The sequence below is a fragment of the Mesoplodon mirus genome (genome assembly GCF_964341445.2).
Source record: "Mesoplodon mirus genome assembly, chromosome: 6".
NCBI classification, from domain to species: domain Eukaryota; kingdom Metazoa; phylum Chordata; class Mammalia; order Artiodactyla; family Ziphiidae; genus Mesoplodon; species Mesoplodon mirus.
Window position 1 is genome coordinate 23,542,147 of NC_138982.1, and position 21,851 is coordinate 23,563,997.

Genomic DNA, 21,851 nt, shown 5'->3' on the forward strand with positions numbered 1-21,851 from the left:
CTGGGTTCAATCCTGATATCATTTGGATTATGCTGGGTAGTTACTTAGTTTCTCTGTGCATGGGTTTCCTATTTGGTAAAATGATAGTTATTACTTTTTGCTTTGATACCAAAACAAGATCCAAACCTCAATGGAAAGGAAGGAAGAAAGGAAGAGAGAGGAAAATAAAAGAGGGGAGGTAGGAGCCAGGGAGGGGGATCACAGGAAGGTGAAGGTCTAGTCTGAGTCTTGCTTTTTAAATTGTTCACTCCAACCGACAACTCAAATAGGTTTTACTTCCCTCTACGTTGAGAAGTTAAGCCAGATGAAATAAGAATTCTGCTTGGTGGCCAACAGACAGAGTCAATGTCCTCTGGGTCTTTTCCTTTCCAAAGCGGAGAATGACTGCTATATTTAGAACAGATAACCAACAAGGACCGACTTTATACAGGGAACTCTGCTCAATATTCTCTAATAACCTAAATGGGAAAAGAATTTGAAGAAGAATAGATACATGCATATGTATAATTGAATCACTTTGCTGTACACCTGAAACTAACACAACATTGTTAATCAAAGATGCTCCAATATAAATTAAAAATTAAAAAAAAGAATGAATTTAAAGTCATCATTGACTGACTTACAGGCAGTAGAAAGTTATGTGAAGAATTCTTAAAGGATATAATCTTGTCTTAAGTAGGTGAAAATTCACCCATGTTCTAATGACACTGCTCTTATACTTTCTCCAGTCATTTATGTATGGCTTTTCATTAATCCATCGTTTTTATTAATGGACTATTATAAATTCTTCTTTATTGAATTTTCCTGACATGATTTCTCAGTCTCTGTGGGTCACACTCTCCACTCTAGCGCATGTGGAATTCACATGGGCAGCTGAGCCCTGGAGGCATCAAACTCAAAGCTCGCAGCTGGCGCCTGAAGCCTGGCCGTGGTGGGCTCCCTCACCCCCAGGTCAGGCCTCGTTCTCCTGGCTCTAGGGCTGGCACCAGCCCACCCTCGGCCCCTACTTCCACCCATAACATGCTGTCTGATGTTACACTCAAACATGTACCACAGAAAGGCGACATGAGGAAGGATGAAAAAAAGCAACGAAGTATGCGTAAAGGGCTGGGATGAGGGAATAAACAATTTTTCACATTCTGTTTCCATTTACATACAATCAGCCCTGGGAAGTTGCCTATGCTAAGAGAACAGACATGCATTCCTAGGTATGTACACTGAAGAATATGTGTGTGTATAAATATATATATATATATATATATATATATATATATATTTATACACACACACACACACATATATATATATATGCAACAATACATATTGCTAAAAATGGATGAATACTTCATACTGACCTTGGGGGGTTTAAACGGATAGTCTGGTGAAAAGGTAATGTCAAGAAAGAACACCCCTCCTTCATAGACAGATCCTGGGGGTCCCAATATAGTTGACCTCCATTCATAAATGTTGTCTCCTTTGGGTCCAGCACTGAAATAAGACATACAAAGAAATGTGCTTAGAGATTATATAAAGCTTGGAATTTAAAAAATATCTATTTACGGTAACAATAAATTGAGCCATTCCATAAAAACACACCGAAGTTAACAGATTAACTCTACATAAGGAGTCCCTTGTCAACATCATCAGTATTCTATAAATGGAATATGTTGGTATTACGAAATAAAACAGAACCAAGAAGATTCTGTTTTGCCATTCATAACCCTAAACTTATGAAACTAAAGATTCCAAGGACTGTAGACCAGAGGTAGGAGCACAAATGTTTGATAAAGCATAAAATTATTTCTGAGATCCTGAAAAGGGTGATATAGTGTCAAAAAGATAAATTTTCAGGGCTTCCCTGGTGGTGCAGTGGTTGAGAGTCCGCCTGCCGATGCAGGGGACACGGGTTCGTGCCCCGGTCTGGGAAGATCCCACGTGCCGCGGAGCGGCTGGGCCCGTGAGCCATGGCTGCTGAGCCTGCGCATCCGGAGCCTGTGCTCTGCAACGGGAGAGGCCACAACAGTGAGAGGCCCGCGTATTGAAAAAAAAAAATTTTTTTTTCAAAGCTACAAGGGACACTAGAGAAAAAAAATACTCCAATCCTTTGTTAACTAAGAACACAAAAGAGGTTCATGGAGATCAGTAAATGTTCATCATTCACAAGACTCAGTTCGAGTATCATTTCCATCTGAATCTTCCTTTCTCTCTCCACCCAAAGATTCCTGGCCAACACCCACACCCTCCAACTAGTGTGGTCTGTAGAAGATAAGATGCATCCTTTTGTTTTATACCTGTGTTGTGTAACTGTTTGCTTTCTCCATCCCTCCCTGGAAGTTCTTTGAGGAACACATTTTGCCTTGTCCTCAGTGCCTAGTAAGTAAACGTTTATTGGATGATGATGCTGGGTTAAACAGTGAAGCAAGGGAAGCCCCATGGCTACTAGCAGCAAACATACGTCCCCCAGTTGCAGAGAAACTCACTGAGGAAAATAAGGCCCACACAAGTCAACTTAACTGTGTTAATTCTCTTAGGGTAACAGAAGGCAAAGTGAGATTATAGTTTAGCTCCAGTGTTCCTCTTGCCCCATCGAGCTAATATGTACATCTAACAACCAGAAATTCCCCTTACACCCTGTAGCAAAGTGGGAAACCCTGTTAAAGTGCTTGGGAAGATTTTATTGCCAACAAAGATTTGTCTTCTTTCTTATTTTGAAATTAGTTCATATCTACAAAAAATTCATTGTTGAGCAGTATATCAAAAAAGCATGGATCTTATCTATGACAAAGGAGGAAAAATACAATAGGGAAAAGACAGCCTCTTCAATAAATGATGCTGGGAAAACTGGACAGCTATATTCAAAAGAATCAAACTGGACTACTTTCTTACACCATATACATGATTAAACTCACAGTGGATTAAAGACTTAACTGTAAGATCTAAAACCATAAAAATCCTAGAAGAAAACAAAGGCAGTACACTCTTTGACATCTAAGATTGACATCTTAGCAATATTTTTTTGTATAAGTCTCCTCAGGCTAGGGAAACAAAAGCAAAAATGAACAAATGGGACTACATCAAACTAAAAAGCCTTTGCACAGTGAAGGAAACTATCATCAAAATGAAAAGGCAGCCTACTGAATGGGAGAAGATATTTGTAAATGATACATTCAATAAGGGGTTAATATCCAAGGTATACAAAGAACCCATACAACTCAACATCAAAAAACATACAACCTATTAAAAAATGGGCAGAGGACCTGAATAGATATTTTTCCAAAGAAGACATACAGATAGCTAACAAGCACATGAAAAGATGCCCAACATCACTAATCATGAAATGCAAATCAAAACCACAATGAGATATCACCTCACACCTGTCAGAATGGCTATCATCGAAAAGACAACAATTAACAAGTGTTGACGAGGATGTGAACAAAACGGGAACCCTTGTGTACTGTTGGTGAGAATGTAAATTGGTATAGCCACTATGGAAAACAGTATGGAGATTCCTCAGAAAAGTAAAAATAGAACTACCATACAATCCAGTAATTCCGCTTCTGGGTATTTATCCGAAGAAATTAAAACAGTAATTTGAAAAGTAACTGAAAAGATATATGCATCCCAGTGTTCACTGCAGCATTAGTTACACTAGCCAAGATACAAAAAGCAACCTAAGTACCATCGATAGACGAATGGATGAAGAAGATGTGGTACATATATATACACACAATGGAATATTACTGAGCCATAAGAAGTATGAAATCTTGCCATTTGGGACAAAATGGATGGACCTTGAGTGTATTATGCTAAGTGAAATAAGTCAGACAGAGAAAAACAAAAACCACATCATTTCACTTACATGTGGAATCTAAAAAACAAAACAAAAGAATACATGTAAGAAAACAGAACAGACTCACAGATACAGAGAACAAACAGGTGGTCGCCAGAGGGGAGGAGAGGTTGGTGGATGAGAGAAACAGGTGATGGAGATCAAGAGGTACAAACTTGCAGTTACAAAATAAATGAGTTACAGGTATGAAGTATACAGTCAATAATTATGGAACATTTTTGTATGGTGACACCAAAAAACCCCCCAAAATCCAAAAAAGCATGCATCTTAACCAAGTTCGGATTATTCTGGGAATGCAAGGATAGTTTAATAATAGAAAATTATTATTGTAATTTACCTTATAATACATTAAAGTAGAAGAAAATGATAATCTCTATAGGTGCAGAAAAAGCACTCCATAGGTGCTTTTTTTTATTAAAAATGATAGCTATTTAAGATAAAAACTCCTACCAAAATTAGAATAGTAAGAAACATCTTTAACCTGATAAAAGGCATATACCAAAAACCTCATAGCAACTATATATTCAATGGTAAAATATTAAAGCACACCCTTTAAAAACTGAGGAACATGACAAGGAAGCCCACTATATCCATTTCTAATCATTACTGTACTAGAGCTCATGTTCATCAAGGTATGAAAGACATAGGAAAAAAACCAAAAGATTTATGGATCGGGATGGAAGAAATAAAGCTGTTGGCATTTGCAGTATTTATGTATACAGAAAAAACCTCCCCAAATCGATACACAATTTATTAAATTTAGTAAAAGTTTAGCAAAGTAGCTGGATGTTAGATCAATAGGCAAAATCAACTGCATTCAACACATCAGCAAAATTAGAAAATGTATTTTAAGATATCTTTTATAATAGTATTAAAAATATAAGAAACTTATGAATAAATTTCATAAAAAATATGTAAGATTTTTATGGAGAAAATTATAAAACATACTGAAATACACTCAAGAAAATTAAATATCAATAGATGAAGACACCAAGTTTATAGGTAGGAAGACCCAGGATCCTGGGTATGTCAATTTCTCCCTGATCCAATGCAATTCTAATCCACAGTCCAACAGTTTTTTAAAAAACAAAACTTGACACGTTGATTCTAGAATGAGTTTGGGAGCTCCAAGAAGCTCCTGAAACTTTTCTACACACATATGAAAATCTGATATATGTCAGAACTGATGGGGTTAAGAAAACAGTTCTGTCTTTGGACAAGAGAGAAATTTGACTTCTACTCAATAAATATGTAAAACTCTGTTGCAGATGGATTAAACACTTAAGTGCAAAAATCAAAAGTTTTGGAGTTTGACTAAAGAGAGTGACAAGGCAAGCCATAAACAGAGAAAAGATATTTGGATCATATAAAACTGACAAAATTCTAGTGTCCATAATATACAAATTCCTATCAATCAATAAGGAAAAGACTAACGATCCATTAGAAAGGAAAAAAGAGGAAACACGAATGGCCATCATCATATGAAAATGCTCAATCTCATTAAAATAAGAGAAAGGAAACTTAAAATTACAATTTAGTATTATTTCACAAAATATATAGGCAAAAATAAATGCCTGACAAAACCTAGTGTTGATGAAGATGTGGAAAAACAAGAACTATCCATTGTTGATGAGCATGCCAATCACTCTGAATGAGGACGTGGACTTCCCTAGTTCAGCTGAATATAGACAGTTCTATATTACAACACAGGAATTGCAATCCTAGGTACATACCCCAGAAAAACTTTTACACATGCACCAGAAGACATGTACAAGAATGTTCATGGATGCACTATTTGTAATAGCAAAATTAGAAAGAACACAGATGTTCACTGACAGAAAAATGGATCCATTCACCCAAAGGAATACTACACAGCAGTGAAAATATATAGACTAACATTGATAAATCTTAGAAATAGCATATTGGATAAAAAAGCAAGTCTAAAAGGAATATATACGGTATGACACTATTTCTACAAAGTTTAAAATTTATGGATACATATCTGTGTCAATGTCTTTCAGGAAACGAACTGGAAAAATACACCTAAATTCAAGATGGTAGCTGTGCAAGGAACAGGGGAGAATTGGAGGGGGTGAGGGGAGGAAATCTGAACATAGAGAATGAAGGAGAGTTCAATTTTATTTCTACAGTTTGATTTCTCTTATTTAAAATAAGATGTAGTAAAATAAAATAAAAGAAAATCACAGTTAGCCAAGTTTATGGCCAAGTACTGAAACATGGTGCAAGGGACTGGGGTGTAGCCTCCCTGCCCCATCTGACCACTGACCTCCCTCTCCTGAAGCAGACAGTGAGGCAGACGGAATATTCAGGCCAGATGACAGCCAAACCTTGCCAACAGCCCTGGTTGCCAGACAAGCTCACTCATTTAGATGAATAATACACATGGTTACGCCCGGAGCTATAATTAGACGCAATACACATAGATAAGTTTATTAGAAGGAAGGGCTTAAAAGTAAATTATAGGTTTGTACTTACAACATTACTTCAAGGTAGATGAAATTTAGTTTAAAAAATACACACAGGAGAGCGTACAGCTATGAAACAGTGTGCAGAGACACATTTCCCAAATCTGAAGATATAATTTGTGAGTCACTTTGAGGAATTTTAAGATGATTTTCCAAGAATGGTCACCACAGTTAGTTATATAATGTCGGCTAATTAAGGAGTCGCCAATAGTGCCACCAAAGGACCTCGAAAGCACAGGGCAGGAGATACTTCACAAACTGGGCCATGTCTGCACATAATGTATATTCCATTTGTGCCCATTCCAAGTTTTATCTGGCTCTCAGTCAGAACTCCAAATTTTATTGCTTCTTTTAAGTCAGTATGCTGTCCATGTACTTATTAACAGTGGATTAAATGACTCAGTTAACAGTATCACTCTGAGTTGGTCATGCTGCCATAATGTGTCTTTCTGAGAAATTACTAGTAGTGACAACCTATCTGAAAAACAGATGGGTGTTTTATTTTTACTTTTTAATTAAAAAAAATTTTACCGGAGTATAGTTGATTTACAGTGCTGTGTTTGTTTTCTTTTTAACATCTTTATTGGAGTATAATTGCTTTACAATGGTGTGTTCGTTTCTGCTGTATAACAAAGTGAATCAGCTATACGTATACATATATCCCCATATCCCCTCCCTCTTGCGACTCCCTCCCACCCTCCCTATCCCACCCCTCTAGGTGGTCACAAAGCACAGAGCTGATCTCCCTGTGCTGTGCAGCTGCTTCCCACTAGCTATCTATTTTACATTTGGTAGTGTATATATGTCCATGCCACTCTCTCACATCGTCCAGGTTTACCCTACCCCCCTCCCCGTGTCCTCAAGTCCATTCTCTACATCTGTGTCTTTATTCCTGTCCTGCCCCTAGGTTGTTCAGAACCACTTTTTCTTTTAAGATTCCATATATATGTGTTAGCATATGGTATTTGTTTTTCTGTTTCTGACTTACTTCACTCTGTATGACAGACTCTAGGTCCATCCACCTCACTAAAATAACTCAATTTTGTTTCACATACAAATTGTGAAATTTTTTGTTCTAGTTCTGTGAAAAATGCCATTGGTAGTTTGATAGGGATTGCATTAAATCATTGTAGATTGCTTTGGGTAGTATAGTCCTTTTTATAATGTTGATTCTTCCAATCCAAGAACATGGTATATCTCTCCATCGGTTTGTATCATCTTTAATTTCTTTCATCAGTGTATTATAGTTTTCTGCATACAGGTCTTTTGCCTCCTTATGTAGGTTTATTCCTAGGTACTTTATTCTTTTTGTTGCAATTGTAAATGGGAGTGTTTCCTTAATTTCTCTTTCAGATTTTTCATCATTAGTGTATAGCAATGCCAGAGATTTCTGTGCGTTAATTTTGTATCCTGCTACTTTACCAAATTCATTGATGAGCTCTAGTAGTTTTCTGGTTCCATCTTTAGGATTCTCTATGTATAGTATCATGACATCTGCAAACAGTGACAGCTTTACTTCTTCTTTTCTGATTTGGATTCCTTTTATTTCTTTTGCTTCTCTGGTTGCTGGGGCTAAAACCTCCAAAACTATGTTCAATAATAGTGGTGAGAGTGGACATCCTTCTCTTGTTCCTGATCTTAGAGTAAATAATTTCAGTTTTTCACCATTGAGAACAATGTTGGCTGTGGGTTTGTCATATATGGCCTTTATTATGTTGAGGTAAGTTCCCTCTATGCCTACTTTCTGCAGGGTTTTTATCATAAATGGGTGTTGAATTTTGTTGAAAGCTTTTTCTGCATCTATTGAGATGACCATATGGCTTTTCTCCTTCAATTTGTTAAGATGGTGTATCACGTTGATTGATTTGCGTATATTGAAGAATCCTTGTATTCCTGGGATAAACCCCACTTGATCATGGTGTATGATCCTTTTAATGTGCTGCTGGATTCTGGTGCTAGTATTCTGTTGAGGATTTTTGTATCTACGTTCATCAGTGATATTGGCCTGTAGTCATCATTTTTTGTGACATCTTTCTCTGGTTTTGGTATCAGGGCCTCTTAGAATGAGTTTGGGAGTGTTTCTCCCTCTGCTATATTTTGGAAGAGTTTGAGAAGCATAGGTGTTAGCTCTTTTGTAAATGTTTGATGGAATTCGCCTGTGAAGCCATCTGGTCCTGGGCTTTTGTTTGTTGCAAGATGTTTAATCACAGTTTCAATTTCAGTGCTTGTGATTGGTCTGTTTATATTTTCTATTTCTTCCTGGTTCAGTTTCAGAGGTTGTGCTTTTCTAAGAATTTGTCCATTTCTTCCAGGTTGTCCATTTTATTGGCATAGAGTTGCTTATAGTAATCTCTCATGATTCTTTGTATTTCTGCAGTGTCAGTTGTTACTTCTTTTTCATTTCTAATTCTATTGATTTGAGTCTTCTCCCTTTTTTTCTTGATGAGTCTGGCTAATGGATTATCAATTTTATCTTCTCAAAGAACCAGCTTTTCATTTTATTGATCTTTGCTATCGTTTCCTTCATTTCTTTTTCACTTATTTCTGATCTGATCTTTATGGTTTCTTTCCTTTGGCTAACTTTGGGGGATTTTTTTGTTCTTCTTTCTCTAATTGCTTTAGGTGTAAGGTTAGGTTGTTTATTTGAGATTTTTCTTGTTTCTTGAGGCAGGATTTTATTGCTATAAACTTCCCTCTTAGAACTGCTTTTGCTGCATCCCACAGGCTTTGGGTAGTAGTGTTTTCATTGTCATTTGTTTCTAGGTATTTTTTGATTTCCTCTTTGATTTCTTCAGTGATCTCTTGGTTATTTAGTAGTGTATTGTTTAGCCTCCACGTGTTTTTAGTTTTTACTGATTTTTTCCTGTAATTGATATCTAGTCTCATAGCGTTGTGGTCAGAAAAGATAGTTGATATGTTTTCAATTTTCTTAAATTTACCAGGGCTTGATTTGTGACCCAAGATATGATCTATCCTGGAGAATCTTCCATGAGCAGTTGAGAAGAAAGTGTATTCTGTTGTTTTGGATGGAATATCCTATAAATATCAATTAAGTCCATCTTGTTTAATGTATCATTTAAAGCTTGTATTTCCTTATTTATTTTCATTTTGGATGATCTGTCCATTGCCGAAGGTGGGTGTTAAAGTCCCCTAGTATTATTGTGTTACTGTTGATTTCCCCTTTTATGGCTGTTAGCATTTGCCTTATGTATTGAGGTGTTCCTATGCTGGGTGCATAAATATTTACAATTGTTATATGTTTTTCCTGGATTGATCCCTTGATCATTATGTAGTGTCCTCTTTGTCTCTTGCAATAATCTTTATTTTAAAGTCTATTTTGTGTGATATGAGAATTGCTACTCCAGCTTTCTTTTGATTTCCATTTGCATGGAATATCTTTTTCCATCCCCTCACTTTCAGTCTGTATGTGTCCCTAAGTCTGAAGTGTGCCTCTTGTAGATAGCATATATATGGATCTTGTTTTTGTATCCATTCAGCCAGTCTGTGTCTTTTGGTTGGAGCATTTCAACCATTTACATTGAAGGTAATCATTGACATGTTTGTTCCTATTACCATTTTCTTAATTGTATTGGGTTTGTTTTTGTAGGTCTTTTTCTTCTCTTGTGTTTCCTGCTTAGAGACATTCCTTTAGCATTTGTTGTAAAGCTGGTTTGGTGGTGCTGAACTCTCTTAGCTTTTGCTTGTCTGTAAAGGTTTTAATTTCTCCTTCGAATCTGAATGAGATCCTTGCTGGGTAGAGTAATCTTGGTTGTAGGTTTTTCCCCTTCATCCCTTTAAATATGTCCTGCCACTCCCTTCTGGCTTGTAGAGTTTCTGCTGAAAGATCAGCTGTTAACCTTAAGGGGATTCCCTTGTATGTTATTTGTTGCTTTTCCCTTGCTGCTTTTAATATATTTTCTTTGTATTTAAGTTTTGATAGTTTAATTAACATGTGTCTTGGCATGGTTCTCTTTGGATTTATCTTGTATGGGACTCTCTGTGCTTCGTGAAAGTGACTGACTATTTCCTTTCCCATATTAGGGAAGTTTTCAACTATAATCTCTTCAAATATTTTCTCAGTCCCTTTCTTTTTCTCTTCTTCTTCTGGGACCCCTATAATTCGAATGTTGGTGTGTTTAATGTTGTCCCAGAGGTCTCTGAGACTGTCCTCAATTCCTTTCATTCTTTTTTCTTTATTCCGCTCTGCAGTAGTTATTTCCACTATTTTATCTTCCAGGTCAGTTATTCGTTCTTCTGCTTCAGTTATTCTGCTGTTGATTCCTTCTAGAGAATTTTAAATTTCATTTGTTGTGTTGTTCATCATTGTTTGTTTGCTCTTTAGTTCTTCTAGTTCCTTGTTAAACGTTTCTTGTATTTTCTCCATTCTATTTCCAAGATTTTGGATCATCTTTACTATCATTACTCTGAATGCCTTTTTCAGGTAGACTGCCTATTTCCTCTTCATTTGTTTGGTCTGGTGGGTTTCTACCTTGCTCCTTCATCTGCTGTGTGTTTCTCTGTCTTCTCATTTTGCTTAACTTACTGTGTTTGGGGTCTCCTTTTCGCAGGCTGCAGGTTCGTAATTCCCATTGTTTTTGGTGTCTGCTCCCAGTGGCTCAGGTTGGTTCAGTGGGTTGTGTAGGCTTCCTGGTGGAGGGGACTGGTGCCTGTGTTCTGGTGGATGAGGCTGGATCTTGTCTTTCTGGTGGGCAGGACCGTGTCCAGTGGTGTGTTTTGGGGTGCCTGTGAACTGTTATGATTTCAGGCAGCCTCTCTGTTAATGGGTGGGGTTGCATTCCTGTGTTGCTGGTTGATTGGAATGGGGCATCCAGACCAGAAGCTTGCTGGTCACTGAGTGGAGCTGGGTCTTAGCATTGAGACAGAGATCTCTGGGAGAGTTCTCACTGATTGATATCATGTGAGGCCAGGAGGTCTCTGGTGGACCAATGTGCTGAGCTCGGCTCTCCCACCTCAGAGTCTCAGGCCTGACACAGGCTGGAACATAAAGACCCTGCCAGTCATACGGCTCAGGAAAAAAGAGAGGGCAAAAGAAAGAAAGAAAAATATATAGTTATTAAAATAAAAAATAAAAAATATCCTTAAATTAAAAGAATAAAAAAGTAATAAAAAGAAAAGAAAGAAGAGAGCAACTAAACCAATAAACAAATACACCAATGATAACAAGCATTAAAAACTATCCTAAAAAAAAAACGGATAGACAGAACCCTAGGACAAATGGTAAAAGCAAACCTATACAGATAAAATCACACAAAGAAGCATACACATACACACTCAACAAAGAGAAAAAGGAAAAAAATATATTTAAAAAAAAAGGAAGAGAGCAACTAAATCAATAAACAAATCTACCAATGACAATAAGCTCTAAACTAAAATAAACATAAGACCAGAAACAAATTACATGCAGAAAGCAAACTCCAAGTCTACAGTTGCTTCCAAAGTCCACAGCCTCAATTTGGGATGATTCGTTGTGTATTCAGGTATTCCACAGATGCAGGGTACATCAAGTTGATTGTGGAGATTTAATCCGCTGCTCCTGAGGCTGCTGGGAGAGATTTCCTTCTCTTTGTTTGCACAGCTCCTGGGGTTCAGCTTTGGATTTGGATCCGCCTCTGTGTGTAGGTTGCCTGAGGGTGTCTGTTCTTCGCTCAGACAGGATGGGGTTAAAGGAGCCGCTGATTCAGGGGCTCTGGCTCACTCAGGCCGGGCGGAGGGAGGGGTACGGATGCGGGGCGAGCCTGCGGCGGCAGAGGCCGGCGTGACGTTGCATCAGCCTGAGGCACGCCTTGTGTTCTCCCGGGGAAGTTGTCCCTGGATCACGGGACCCTGGCAGTGGTGGGCTGCACAGGCTCCCGTTAGGGGAGGTATGGATAGTGATCTGTGCTCACACACAGGCTTCTTGGTGGCGGCAGCAGCATCCTTAAGAGACTCAAGCCCGTCTCTGTGGTCCGCACTGATAGCTGCGGCTCACGCCTGTCTCTGGAGCTCATTTAGGTGGTGCTCTGAATCCCCTCTCCTTGCGCACCCCGAAACAATGGTCTCTTGCCTCTTCGGCAGGTCCAGACTTTTTCCCTGACTCTCTCCTGGCTAGCTGTGGTGCACTAGCCCCCTTCAGGCTGTGTTCACGCCACCAACCCCAGTCCTCTCCCTGAGGGTCTGACCTCCGAAGCCCGAGCCTCAGCTCTCAGCCCCGCCAGCCCCGGCGGGTGAGTAGACAAGCCTCTCGGGCTGGTAAGTGCTGGTCGGCACTGATCCTCTGTGCGGGAATCTCTCCGCTTTGCCCTCCGCAACTCTGTGGCTGCGCTCTCCTCCGTGGCTCCAAAGTTTCCCCCTGCCCACCCCGTCTCCACCAGTGAAGGGGCTTCCTGGTGTGTGGAAACTTTTCCTCCTTCAAAGCTCCCTCCCAAAGGGTCAGGTCCCATCCCTATTCTCTTGTCTCTGTTTTTTCTTTTGCCCTACCCAGGTACATGGGGAGTTTTTTGCCTTTTTGGGAAGTCTGAGGTCTTCTGCCAGCATTCATTAGGTGTTCTGTAGGAGTTATTCTACATGTAGATGCAGTTTTGATGTATTTGTGGGGAGGAAGGTGATCTCCATGTCTTACTCCTCTGCCATCTTGAAGGTCCCCCCAGAATTTTTTTTAATATGTCAGAATTATTTGGGTCTAGGGACTTGCCTGGTGGCACAGTGGCTGAGAATCCTCCTGCCAATGCAGGGGACACGGGTTCGATCCCTGGTCTGGGAAGATCTCACATGCCGCAGAGCAACTAAGCCTGTGCGTCACAACTGCTGAGCCTGCGTTCTAGAACCCGCGAGCCACAACTACTGAGCCCATGTTGCACAACTACTGAAGCCCACGCACCTAGAGCCCATGCTCTGCTACAAGAGAAGCTACCTCAATGAGAAGCCTGCACACCACAACGAAGAGTAGCCCATGCTCGTTTCAACTAGAGAAAGCCTGCATGCAGCAATGAAGACCCAACACAGCCAAAAATAAATAAATAAATAAATTTATAAAAAAAAGAATTATTTACATCTATACAAAATGGAAGAATGGGCTTTTATACACTCTGACTGGACCAAAAAAGTGAGAAGCAGATGCTGCAGACTGTTTTATCCTTTAAACTATCCCTTCTTTCTTAAATTGGTCAAATAGAGGTTGGTGCCAGAGGACACTTGCAGTACAGTGGGGAAGCCCGTGGACAGAGTTGCTTGTCTGAATCCCAGCCCTCCCGCTGAGCACCTGTATGACCCTGGGTAAATAAGTCATCTCTCTATGTTTTAGTTTTCTCAGCTGCAAAATGGGGCCGTTACAGCACCGACCCGGAGGACCAACTGAAATTTTAGTGGAATTGCACTCACAGAGCTTGGAAAATGGGTGACAGTCCAAATGGTAAGCCTCCAAATGTCAGCTGCTATTGTCGCAGTTATGCCTGTGGCTGGCACAAAAGTTCACCAATGCACTCAAGAGGTTACTGCCTGGTGGTTTTCTAAAAAAGGTTTCAAGATACCAGGACTAGAAAGCAGGCTACCAAGACCTGTGCACAAAGAGTGGCAATCACCTTCCTCTTCATCATCACCCTGCCATCTAATCTTATGATGTGTACTTAGGGCGAAACTTTGGAAACCATTAGAATTCATGGCTGCCGCTCCCAGGAAACCAAATTTTGCATTAAATGGAATGTTTATTTAGAATCAGGATTTTTAGGTATGAAGTTATTATATTTAGCAACGTTTTCCCACTTGCAGTATTCTTAATGTTCAATACCCTTAATTTTCTTTAATTTTCAGATTTTATTTATTTATTAAAAAAATTTATTATTGAAGTATAGTTGATATACAATGTTGTATTATTTTCTGCTGTACAGCAAAGTGATTGAGTTATACATATATATACATTCTGTTTCGTATTCTTTTCCACTATGGTTTATCACAGGATACTGAACGTAGTTCCCTGTGCTATATACAGAGTAGGCCCTTGTTGTTTATCCATTCTCTGTGTAACAGTTTGCATCTGCTAATCCCAAACTCCCAATCCTTCCCAACCATTCCCCCAGCTCTGGCAACCACAAGTCTGTTCTCTATGCCTGTGAGTCTGTTTCTGTTTTGTAGATAAGTTCATTTGTGTCATATTTTAGATTCCACATGTAAGTGATATCATATGGTGTTTGTTTTTCTCTTTCTGACTTACTTTGCTTAGTATGAGAATCTCTAGGTCTATCCATGTTGCTACAAATGGCATTGCTTCACTCTTTTTTATGGCTGAGCAGTATTCCATTGTATATATGTGCCACATCTTCTTTATCCATTCATCTGTTGATGGACGTTTAGGTTGTTTCCATGTCTTGGCTATTGTAAATAGTGCTGCTGTGAACATAGGGGTGCATATAACTTTTTGAATTAGAGTTTTGTCTGGGTATATGCCCAGGAGTGGGATTGCTGGATCATATGGCAACTCTATTTTCAGTTCTTTGAGGAACCTCCCTACAGTTTTCCATAGTGGCTGCACCAATCAGATTTTGGGGGGGGGGCACGGCACCGCTTGGCTTGTGGGATCTCGGTTCCCTGACCAGGGATTGAACCCAGGCCACTGAAATGAAAGCGCTGAATCCTAACCACTAGATCACCAGGGAACTCCCAGACTTTATTTTTTAAAGAAGAAAAATAAACACAGTTAACGGAGTTAAATTGCAAATAAAAGACAAATCTATTAAAATGCAAATATCAGTTCACAAATTACTAATTGGTTGAAGGGCCAAAGTTGCTGCTTGGAGAAATCCTTTAGAGAATAAGTGTTATAAACTGTTTGGCTTTAAATGCCATTCTCTACAGTGGAAGAGCCCTTATGTATATATGAAATGTTACACATTTACAATAAAACTGATGAAAAGGAAGGACTAAGTGCTCACTGTATTTAAGATCATAAGATGCTTTAAATATATCTGAATACTTTGAATGTGCTGTACCACAGTTGTGACTCTAAGACCGAGAGTTTCTGGCTGTGCCTGCTGCCTTTTCTTTAATGCTGACTCCAAGCCAGGTAAAGAGGAAGGATGCCCAGGCTCCCCACGACAAGGAACCTGCCTTTGGAGAGATTCTCTGATGTGCTAACACTCATCTGAAATCGATGGAGACAGGGTAGCAAGGAGAAGACGGTACAAGGGGACCTCTCAGGAGGTCTGGCAATCTCTGTTTATACATCAGACTCCATGGAGCTGAATTCACCCCTTCCCACTGGGAGGCACGTCATTCACACACAAATGATATACTGAACCCATGTCCAAAGTCCCTTTGCGAGTAAACAGCTGCAGGCATTTTGAGCTTCTGGGGTTACAACATAATAAATAACGTGTGTTTCTCTAGTGTCAGACTGGAAGGAAAGGGTAGTTTCTAGTTCCCATGTGTTGAAAGAAAATATAAAGGCAAGGCGCAGATCAGTTGCAGATAAGGATAGTAGGAAAGGCAGCTAAAGAGGGGAAAAGCCACACAACTGTCTGAATAAAATGAGGAAAAACATGTGGGCGTGGGGAGGTTTAAGGTGGAAAATGTTTTCAGACTCTCAAGGTCATACGCGGACCTATTTGTTGCTTGCTTTTTGTCTTCATTTTACTAAAATTCTCCGTAGCTCTGCCCCCGCCCCGATTCCTGAGAAGCTCTCTTCCCCAGGTATCTAAGAGCCTCCTCCGATAGGGCACCGGTCCGACGCCTGTGTCCTCTTCAGTGACACCTCTTCAGCGTCTGCCTCCCTGGGGGCTCTACCCTCGGCCACCTTGTTTTCTCACCTTCCCTCTCGGGATCTCATCATCCACCTTCGACAATCAACCTACGAAACCCTACGAAACGCTGATGGAATCTCTAACCTGGTTGGAAACCTGACTGTCGACGGGGACCATGCTTCCTCCTTCTCCTCTAAGTTCCCCAAAACCTGTTGAATCCTACTCCAGAGTATCTTCCTAATCCGTCTGCTGGCTGCATCCTCTGTCACTTTCATGATGGCACCAGCATCCTCTGTGGTCTCCCTGCTTCCAGTTCTGCTTTCCTCCAATCCAATGTCCAGGAAATCTTTTAAATGGGATCTTGTTTCCCTGTTTCCTCTGACTTCTTAATACCTTCAAGATCAAGCCCCGATTCCTCTGGAGCACACAAAGTCTTCCAGAAAGATCTGGCTCCAGCTTGCATCTCTGGCCTCATCCTTTGCAGCCCCCTCTCACTCCATCCTCCAATCATACTGGAATCACCTGTAGAACCTCCACAGGGACTGGGCTCTTTCTGGGCTTTTGGATAAGATGCTCTGCAGGTCTGACCATTCTACTTGTCCTTGAGGTCTTAACTTAGCCGCATTCTCCTCCAGGACATCTTCCTTACCCCCAAAGGCAGGGGGGTAACATTCTATGCAAACATGACATTATAAAAACAGTTACGAATGGGGCCTTTAATACTGGGGAAAGAAGAAATGTTAAGGAACAACATTGTCTGGATCACAGGAAAGAAGAACTCACTCTGATGGTGAAAGGGCATCCCTGACCACCAAGAGGGCGTTGAGAAAACAAGCCAGGTCTGCAGCTCTCGAGAGGACAAATAGAGAATGGTGCCTCACAAACTCCTGGGGGTCTCTGTGTTTGTATTCAGTGATTTTTTTCTAAAGAACCAAGACCACTGAAGTCCACCATAACATCTTAGGAAGTTAGGATATAACAGTGCTGAGTATGGAATAACTGAATCACTTTGCTATACACCTGAAACTAACACAACATTGTGAATCAACTATATACTCCAATATAAAAGAAAAAAATTAAAAAAAGAATCAGGCAAAAGGGTGAAATCCTAAAAGAAAGGACAATTAAAAAGAAAAAGACAAGATCCCTTGTGTACACTAAGCTCCAAGCAGAATTGGACTGTTACTATTTCCTCTAAGTACCGTTTCATACAGCTTCTTTCCAGTTCACAAGGATCTGGTGCTTATCTCAAGGTAGGCCAAGAAAAATAATTATTTTACGCTTTTTGTGAGTGAGTGCTTTAATAAATGGGAAGGACCTTTGTCCTCAATCACCCTTTTCAGATATGAGATGCAAAGATGAAAAAAAAATTCATTTGACTATAGTTATCTCTTACCAAATCTTAAAAGTTGTTACTGTCATCTACTTTGGATGCTTTGTTAACAGTGTCAGTGACTGGGCTGAGAGGAAGAAACAGGAGGAAAAAAAAATTTTAAACACAAAATAAGTACTGCTTAAGAATCATAGCACTTCCTTTTCCCAGGGCAGGCAGTAGCTGAAAAGATAGTATGCTAAGTCATAAACTAACCTTCTAGAAGTTACCGAGGAAGGCAGTCTCTTTCAGTTATATTCATGACAGCTTAGACATCCTTGCTTCTTTCTACATTACATAATACAGGAGTGTGTGTGTATGTGTTTAATTTTCCCAATAGGTGATACATTGCACTGAGTGAACAACTTTGCAACAGACATCATTTTAAGAGACATAACTATGAAATAGCGAGGAGGGAAAAGCAGAGAAACTGGGAAGCAGGAAGACCTCAGGGAAAAAATGGTATATTCTCCCTTTCCCTTCTAAGCTACATTTCCGTAAGACACATTCACTTGTAAGCACAAAGATAAGTCACAGGGTCAAAAGGAACCACATCCTATTTTATATATGTGGGTTGTCAGAAATAAGGTTATAATCATAAAGACTTTGGAAACCATCTAGTTCAACTTTTTCATCACATGGAAGCAAGCATTAGAACTGGACTGGAATTCCACTGAGTTAGCCCATCAGGCATAACATCAATCAGCGTTACTTAAAACACTGAATTATAGAATTTTTAATCCATTAGTGAGCTGAAAGGCCTCCAGCAATAAGGTGATGGAGTTATTCTCAGTCTTTAAAAAATCTTTTTCAATGCACCTTCGCCTTGCGGAAAAAGCAACCCACTTCAGCAGTGACGCTCAGCATGTATATGGGGGTAAGGCAGGGGAGGGAATAATGTGAAAAAATGAAAAAGCTCTTTTCCCACTGGGAATCCCTCCTAGTTCAAAGCCTTCATTTCAAAGGCAATAAGATTAAGGGTCAGAAAAGTGAAGCGCTTTGCCCAAGACCACACCTGGACACACCTGTGCCCTCTGACCCCAAGAAGAGCTCTTCCTGCGTCACCACTGCTTCTAATCAGACAGCAAGACTCAACTGGAACAGCTGTGTGGTGACCACGACCATGAACTGCTGTGCTCCAGACAGGAGACCAGAGAGCAAGACCAACATCTGGACTGTCTTCGGCCTTCACATCCTGGGCACGTTTCAGGGTAGCTTCAGAGGTTTGGTGAACAGCCATTTTTATTTCAGCTCCCAAGTTCTTTTTTTTTTTAACTTTTCAAAGTAGAAATAGCAACTTTCTTCATTTCTTCAGGAAATCTACCATTTCTTGCCACCCCACTTTTGTTGCTCACCTCCCACCTCAATGCCTGTGCGTTTTCTCTAGTTTGTGTGAGAAATGGAAGTGCTCAAGGTCCCCAGGCCTGCAGAATTAGCCCTCTCTTATCTGCACGGTAAGAACAATTTTGGAGCTAGCCCATGTGGCACGTCATGTGTCTTTATTATTTAAAATCCCCACTCCACCCCCAAGTGTTAGACAGGAAGGTTGTAGAGCTGTAATGTGTCTCCTGATCTTATCTGCAGGTTGAACAAGCCTTTGACAAGCAGACAAGCTACTGCTGCCCCTGCTCAGTTTTCAGGAAGCCAAATCCTTCTCAAAACGTTTCAATTCTCCAAAATGTTACCAGGCACTGGGGACAGAATGTAAGATCCCCTGGTATCATTTCAACCACAGCTTTACGACTTTCTGACATTTACACTATACCAAAGTAAAAATTCTATTCGAATGTTAGGGCAGGGTGGAGCTTGAGGACAGCTAACTATTCTTAGGAGAGGTAAGACTGATTTGTTTGTTTGTATACAGTTACTATCAAGGCAGTTTTGTTTCTCAAGTAGGTTAGATACCTCCAATATACTCGATACACTTCTCACTGGCTGAGAATCTTTCTTTCATAGGAAAGTGGTAAGCAACAATTTCCTCACAGAGCTGCCTAATTTATTCCAGAAGAGGTCAGCTGTGATATCCTACAACCTGCGTGGTTTCCTCTGTATCCCTGACGCTGCTCTGTGGCCCCAAGATTCACCATCACCGTTTTCTTCCACTTGGCTGCCTGGAGGCCAAGGTCAGCCCAGAGGAGAGAGAGGAAACAAGTCAACCAAAAGACTGATGGCAAAAGGAAACTGCATGCATGCTACTTAATAAATGCTTGTTGAAAAATAACAAACATCTGGGGCAGAAGTCTAGTCTATTAGTACAGCGGAGTGGTAAAGGAAGTGGGCTTCACATGGAGAGAGAGGCTCAGTGTCTGAATTCCGGCTCTGCCACTTACTGTGTGAAAGATAAAGTCGATTCCAACAGGTACAGGAAGCTTGGGCCTAACAGGTGAAATGCACTGCATGGAAAAAAAAGCAGGGATGGGGAAGTGGGTTCCCTGCTGGGAGAACAGCAAATATGTAGGTGACTGAGGTGAGGCAGTGTAGGGCCTTAAATGATATGACAGGAATTGGATGCTGGAGACCTGTGGTTTTCAAATTTGTTGGTTCCAGGAGCTGCAGGGCTCCACCGAGGTCTTTTGGGAATCACTCATCTCTCTGCTCCCTCTCACCTGAGATTCAACCAGAGAAACTCCACTGTGTGTATATATATATTACACACACACACACACATATTTAGTGAATAAAGGGAGCATGTGAATAAAAGGAGTCTAGTGCTTTAAAAAAGACTTTGAACTAGAACTTAAAAAAAAAAAGCCTGGGTCCCACCCAAGACCAGCTGAATCAGAATTAAAGAGCATCTAGGGTTGAGAACCACTATCACAGATTATGGAGTCACTGAGGGTCTTGAAGTAGGGTCCAGAGAGCAGCAGCATCACACAGACCTACTCAACAGAACCTACTTTTAAAGAAAGAGCTACAGGGGACACGGGTTCGTGCCCTGGTCCGGGAAGATCCCACATGCTGCGGAGCGGCTGGGCCCATGAGCCATAGCCGCTAAGCCTGCACGTCCGGAGCCTGTGCTCCGCAACGGGAGAGGCCACAACAGTGAGAGGCCTACGTACTGCAAAAAAAAAAAAAAAAAGAGCTACAGTGGGGGAGGGATAAATTGGGAGATTGGGATCAATATATACACACTACTACATATAAAATAGATAACTAAGAAGGACCTACTGTATCGCACTGGGAACTCTATTTATTAAATACTCTGTAATGACCTATATGGGAAAAGAATCTAAAAAAGAGTGGGTATATATATAGGTATAGCTGATTCACTTTGCTGTACACCTGAAACTAACACAACATTGTAAATCAACCTTATTCAAATGAAAATTAATTAAAAAAATAAATTAAAAAAGAGCGGCAGATGACCAGTATGGACATTAAAGGTTGACACTGATGGAAGTTTCTAAGTAGGGATCACACAATGAAATCCTCGTGATTTGCTGAGACTCTGACACGGTGGCAAGGCCTTTTCCACACTGCTCGCTGTAAAAGGGAACGTTGTTTACCTCGTGAGGGCTGTCAGAGGAAGTAAATACATGTAGTGTCAAGTATAGCTCCTGGCAAAGAGTGGGTGTTTTAAAAACGGTAGCTATTACCCTTAACATATATTCCTTCAAATTACTGCCACTCTGCAAACTTATTGTTTTCTGAAACTCAGGCTCAAAGAAGGTCGGTGGCTTGACAAAGGTTACACAGTGAATGGTGGAACTGGGTTTCAAACCCTGGATTGTCTCATTCAAAACCTCTTCTCCTTTCCACCCAGTGCTCTGACAGCAGGGCTCAGCGTGGAACGAGAGAGCAGGAGAAACAGAAGACGCCGTAGCCCTGATAATAAACTAAACGGTGTCAGCACAGCTCCTTACATTTCTGTGGAAGAGACGAGAATCGGCTAAAATGACAAACAAGTACCAATAAAAAGCAGATTAGAGTCATTACGGTCTGAAGAAAACATGTAAAGTGCTAACATCCTGTAAATATTTAGCAACTTAGTTAACAATCTTTCTAGTAATATTTACTTAGGATTTAACAATCTTTCATCATTGGACAGGTTTAGAGCGTGCACAAAGCACTTCACATGCATCATCTCTTTTAACCTTCACCACAACTATGTGATATGGGATTATTATTCTCAAATGAGACGACCCCAGTTACTTTTCTCCTCCTTAAACCCCCACTGAATCTCACACACCAAGATTTCCTAATACCCTACAGTGGCTTTCATGAAAGCATCGGGCTTTGTGTTTAAAAAAGCTCCGGATTTTCAGTGATGTGCACAGATTTCGTCGTCTGTCATTCTTTCTTCCCTTCAGCCCATCAGCAAAGATGCGAAGACAGATGAGGTTTTGGTCCCAGGGAGTAAGAACAGGGAGGTAGTGTGGGTCCATCTGTCTTATCTGCTCCGTAGAGAGGGG

At 40.4% G+C, this 21,851-nt stretch overlaps 1 protein-coding gene across 2 annotated transcripts in view; it reads right to left on the reverse strand.

Moving 5' to 3' along the window:
* The window catches only part of LOC309806948 (ubiquitin-conjugating enzyme E2 E2), a 357,479-nt gene that overhangs the window by 81,967 nt on the left and 253,661 nt on the right, over positions 1 to 21,851 (reverse strand). For both annotated transcript variants that reach the window (XR_014294465.1, XM_082626045.1), the window contains one exon: positions 1,356 to 1,488. Coding sequence is in view for 1 of the 2 variants with exons in the window: in XM_082626045.1 (XP_082482171.1) it covers positions 1,356 to 1,488 (133 nt within the window). In the remaining variant the exon portion in view is untranslated. The remainder of the gene's footprint in view (positions 1 to 1,355; positions 1,489 to 21,851) is intronic.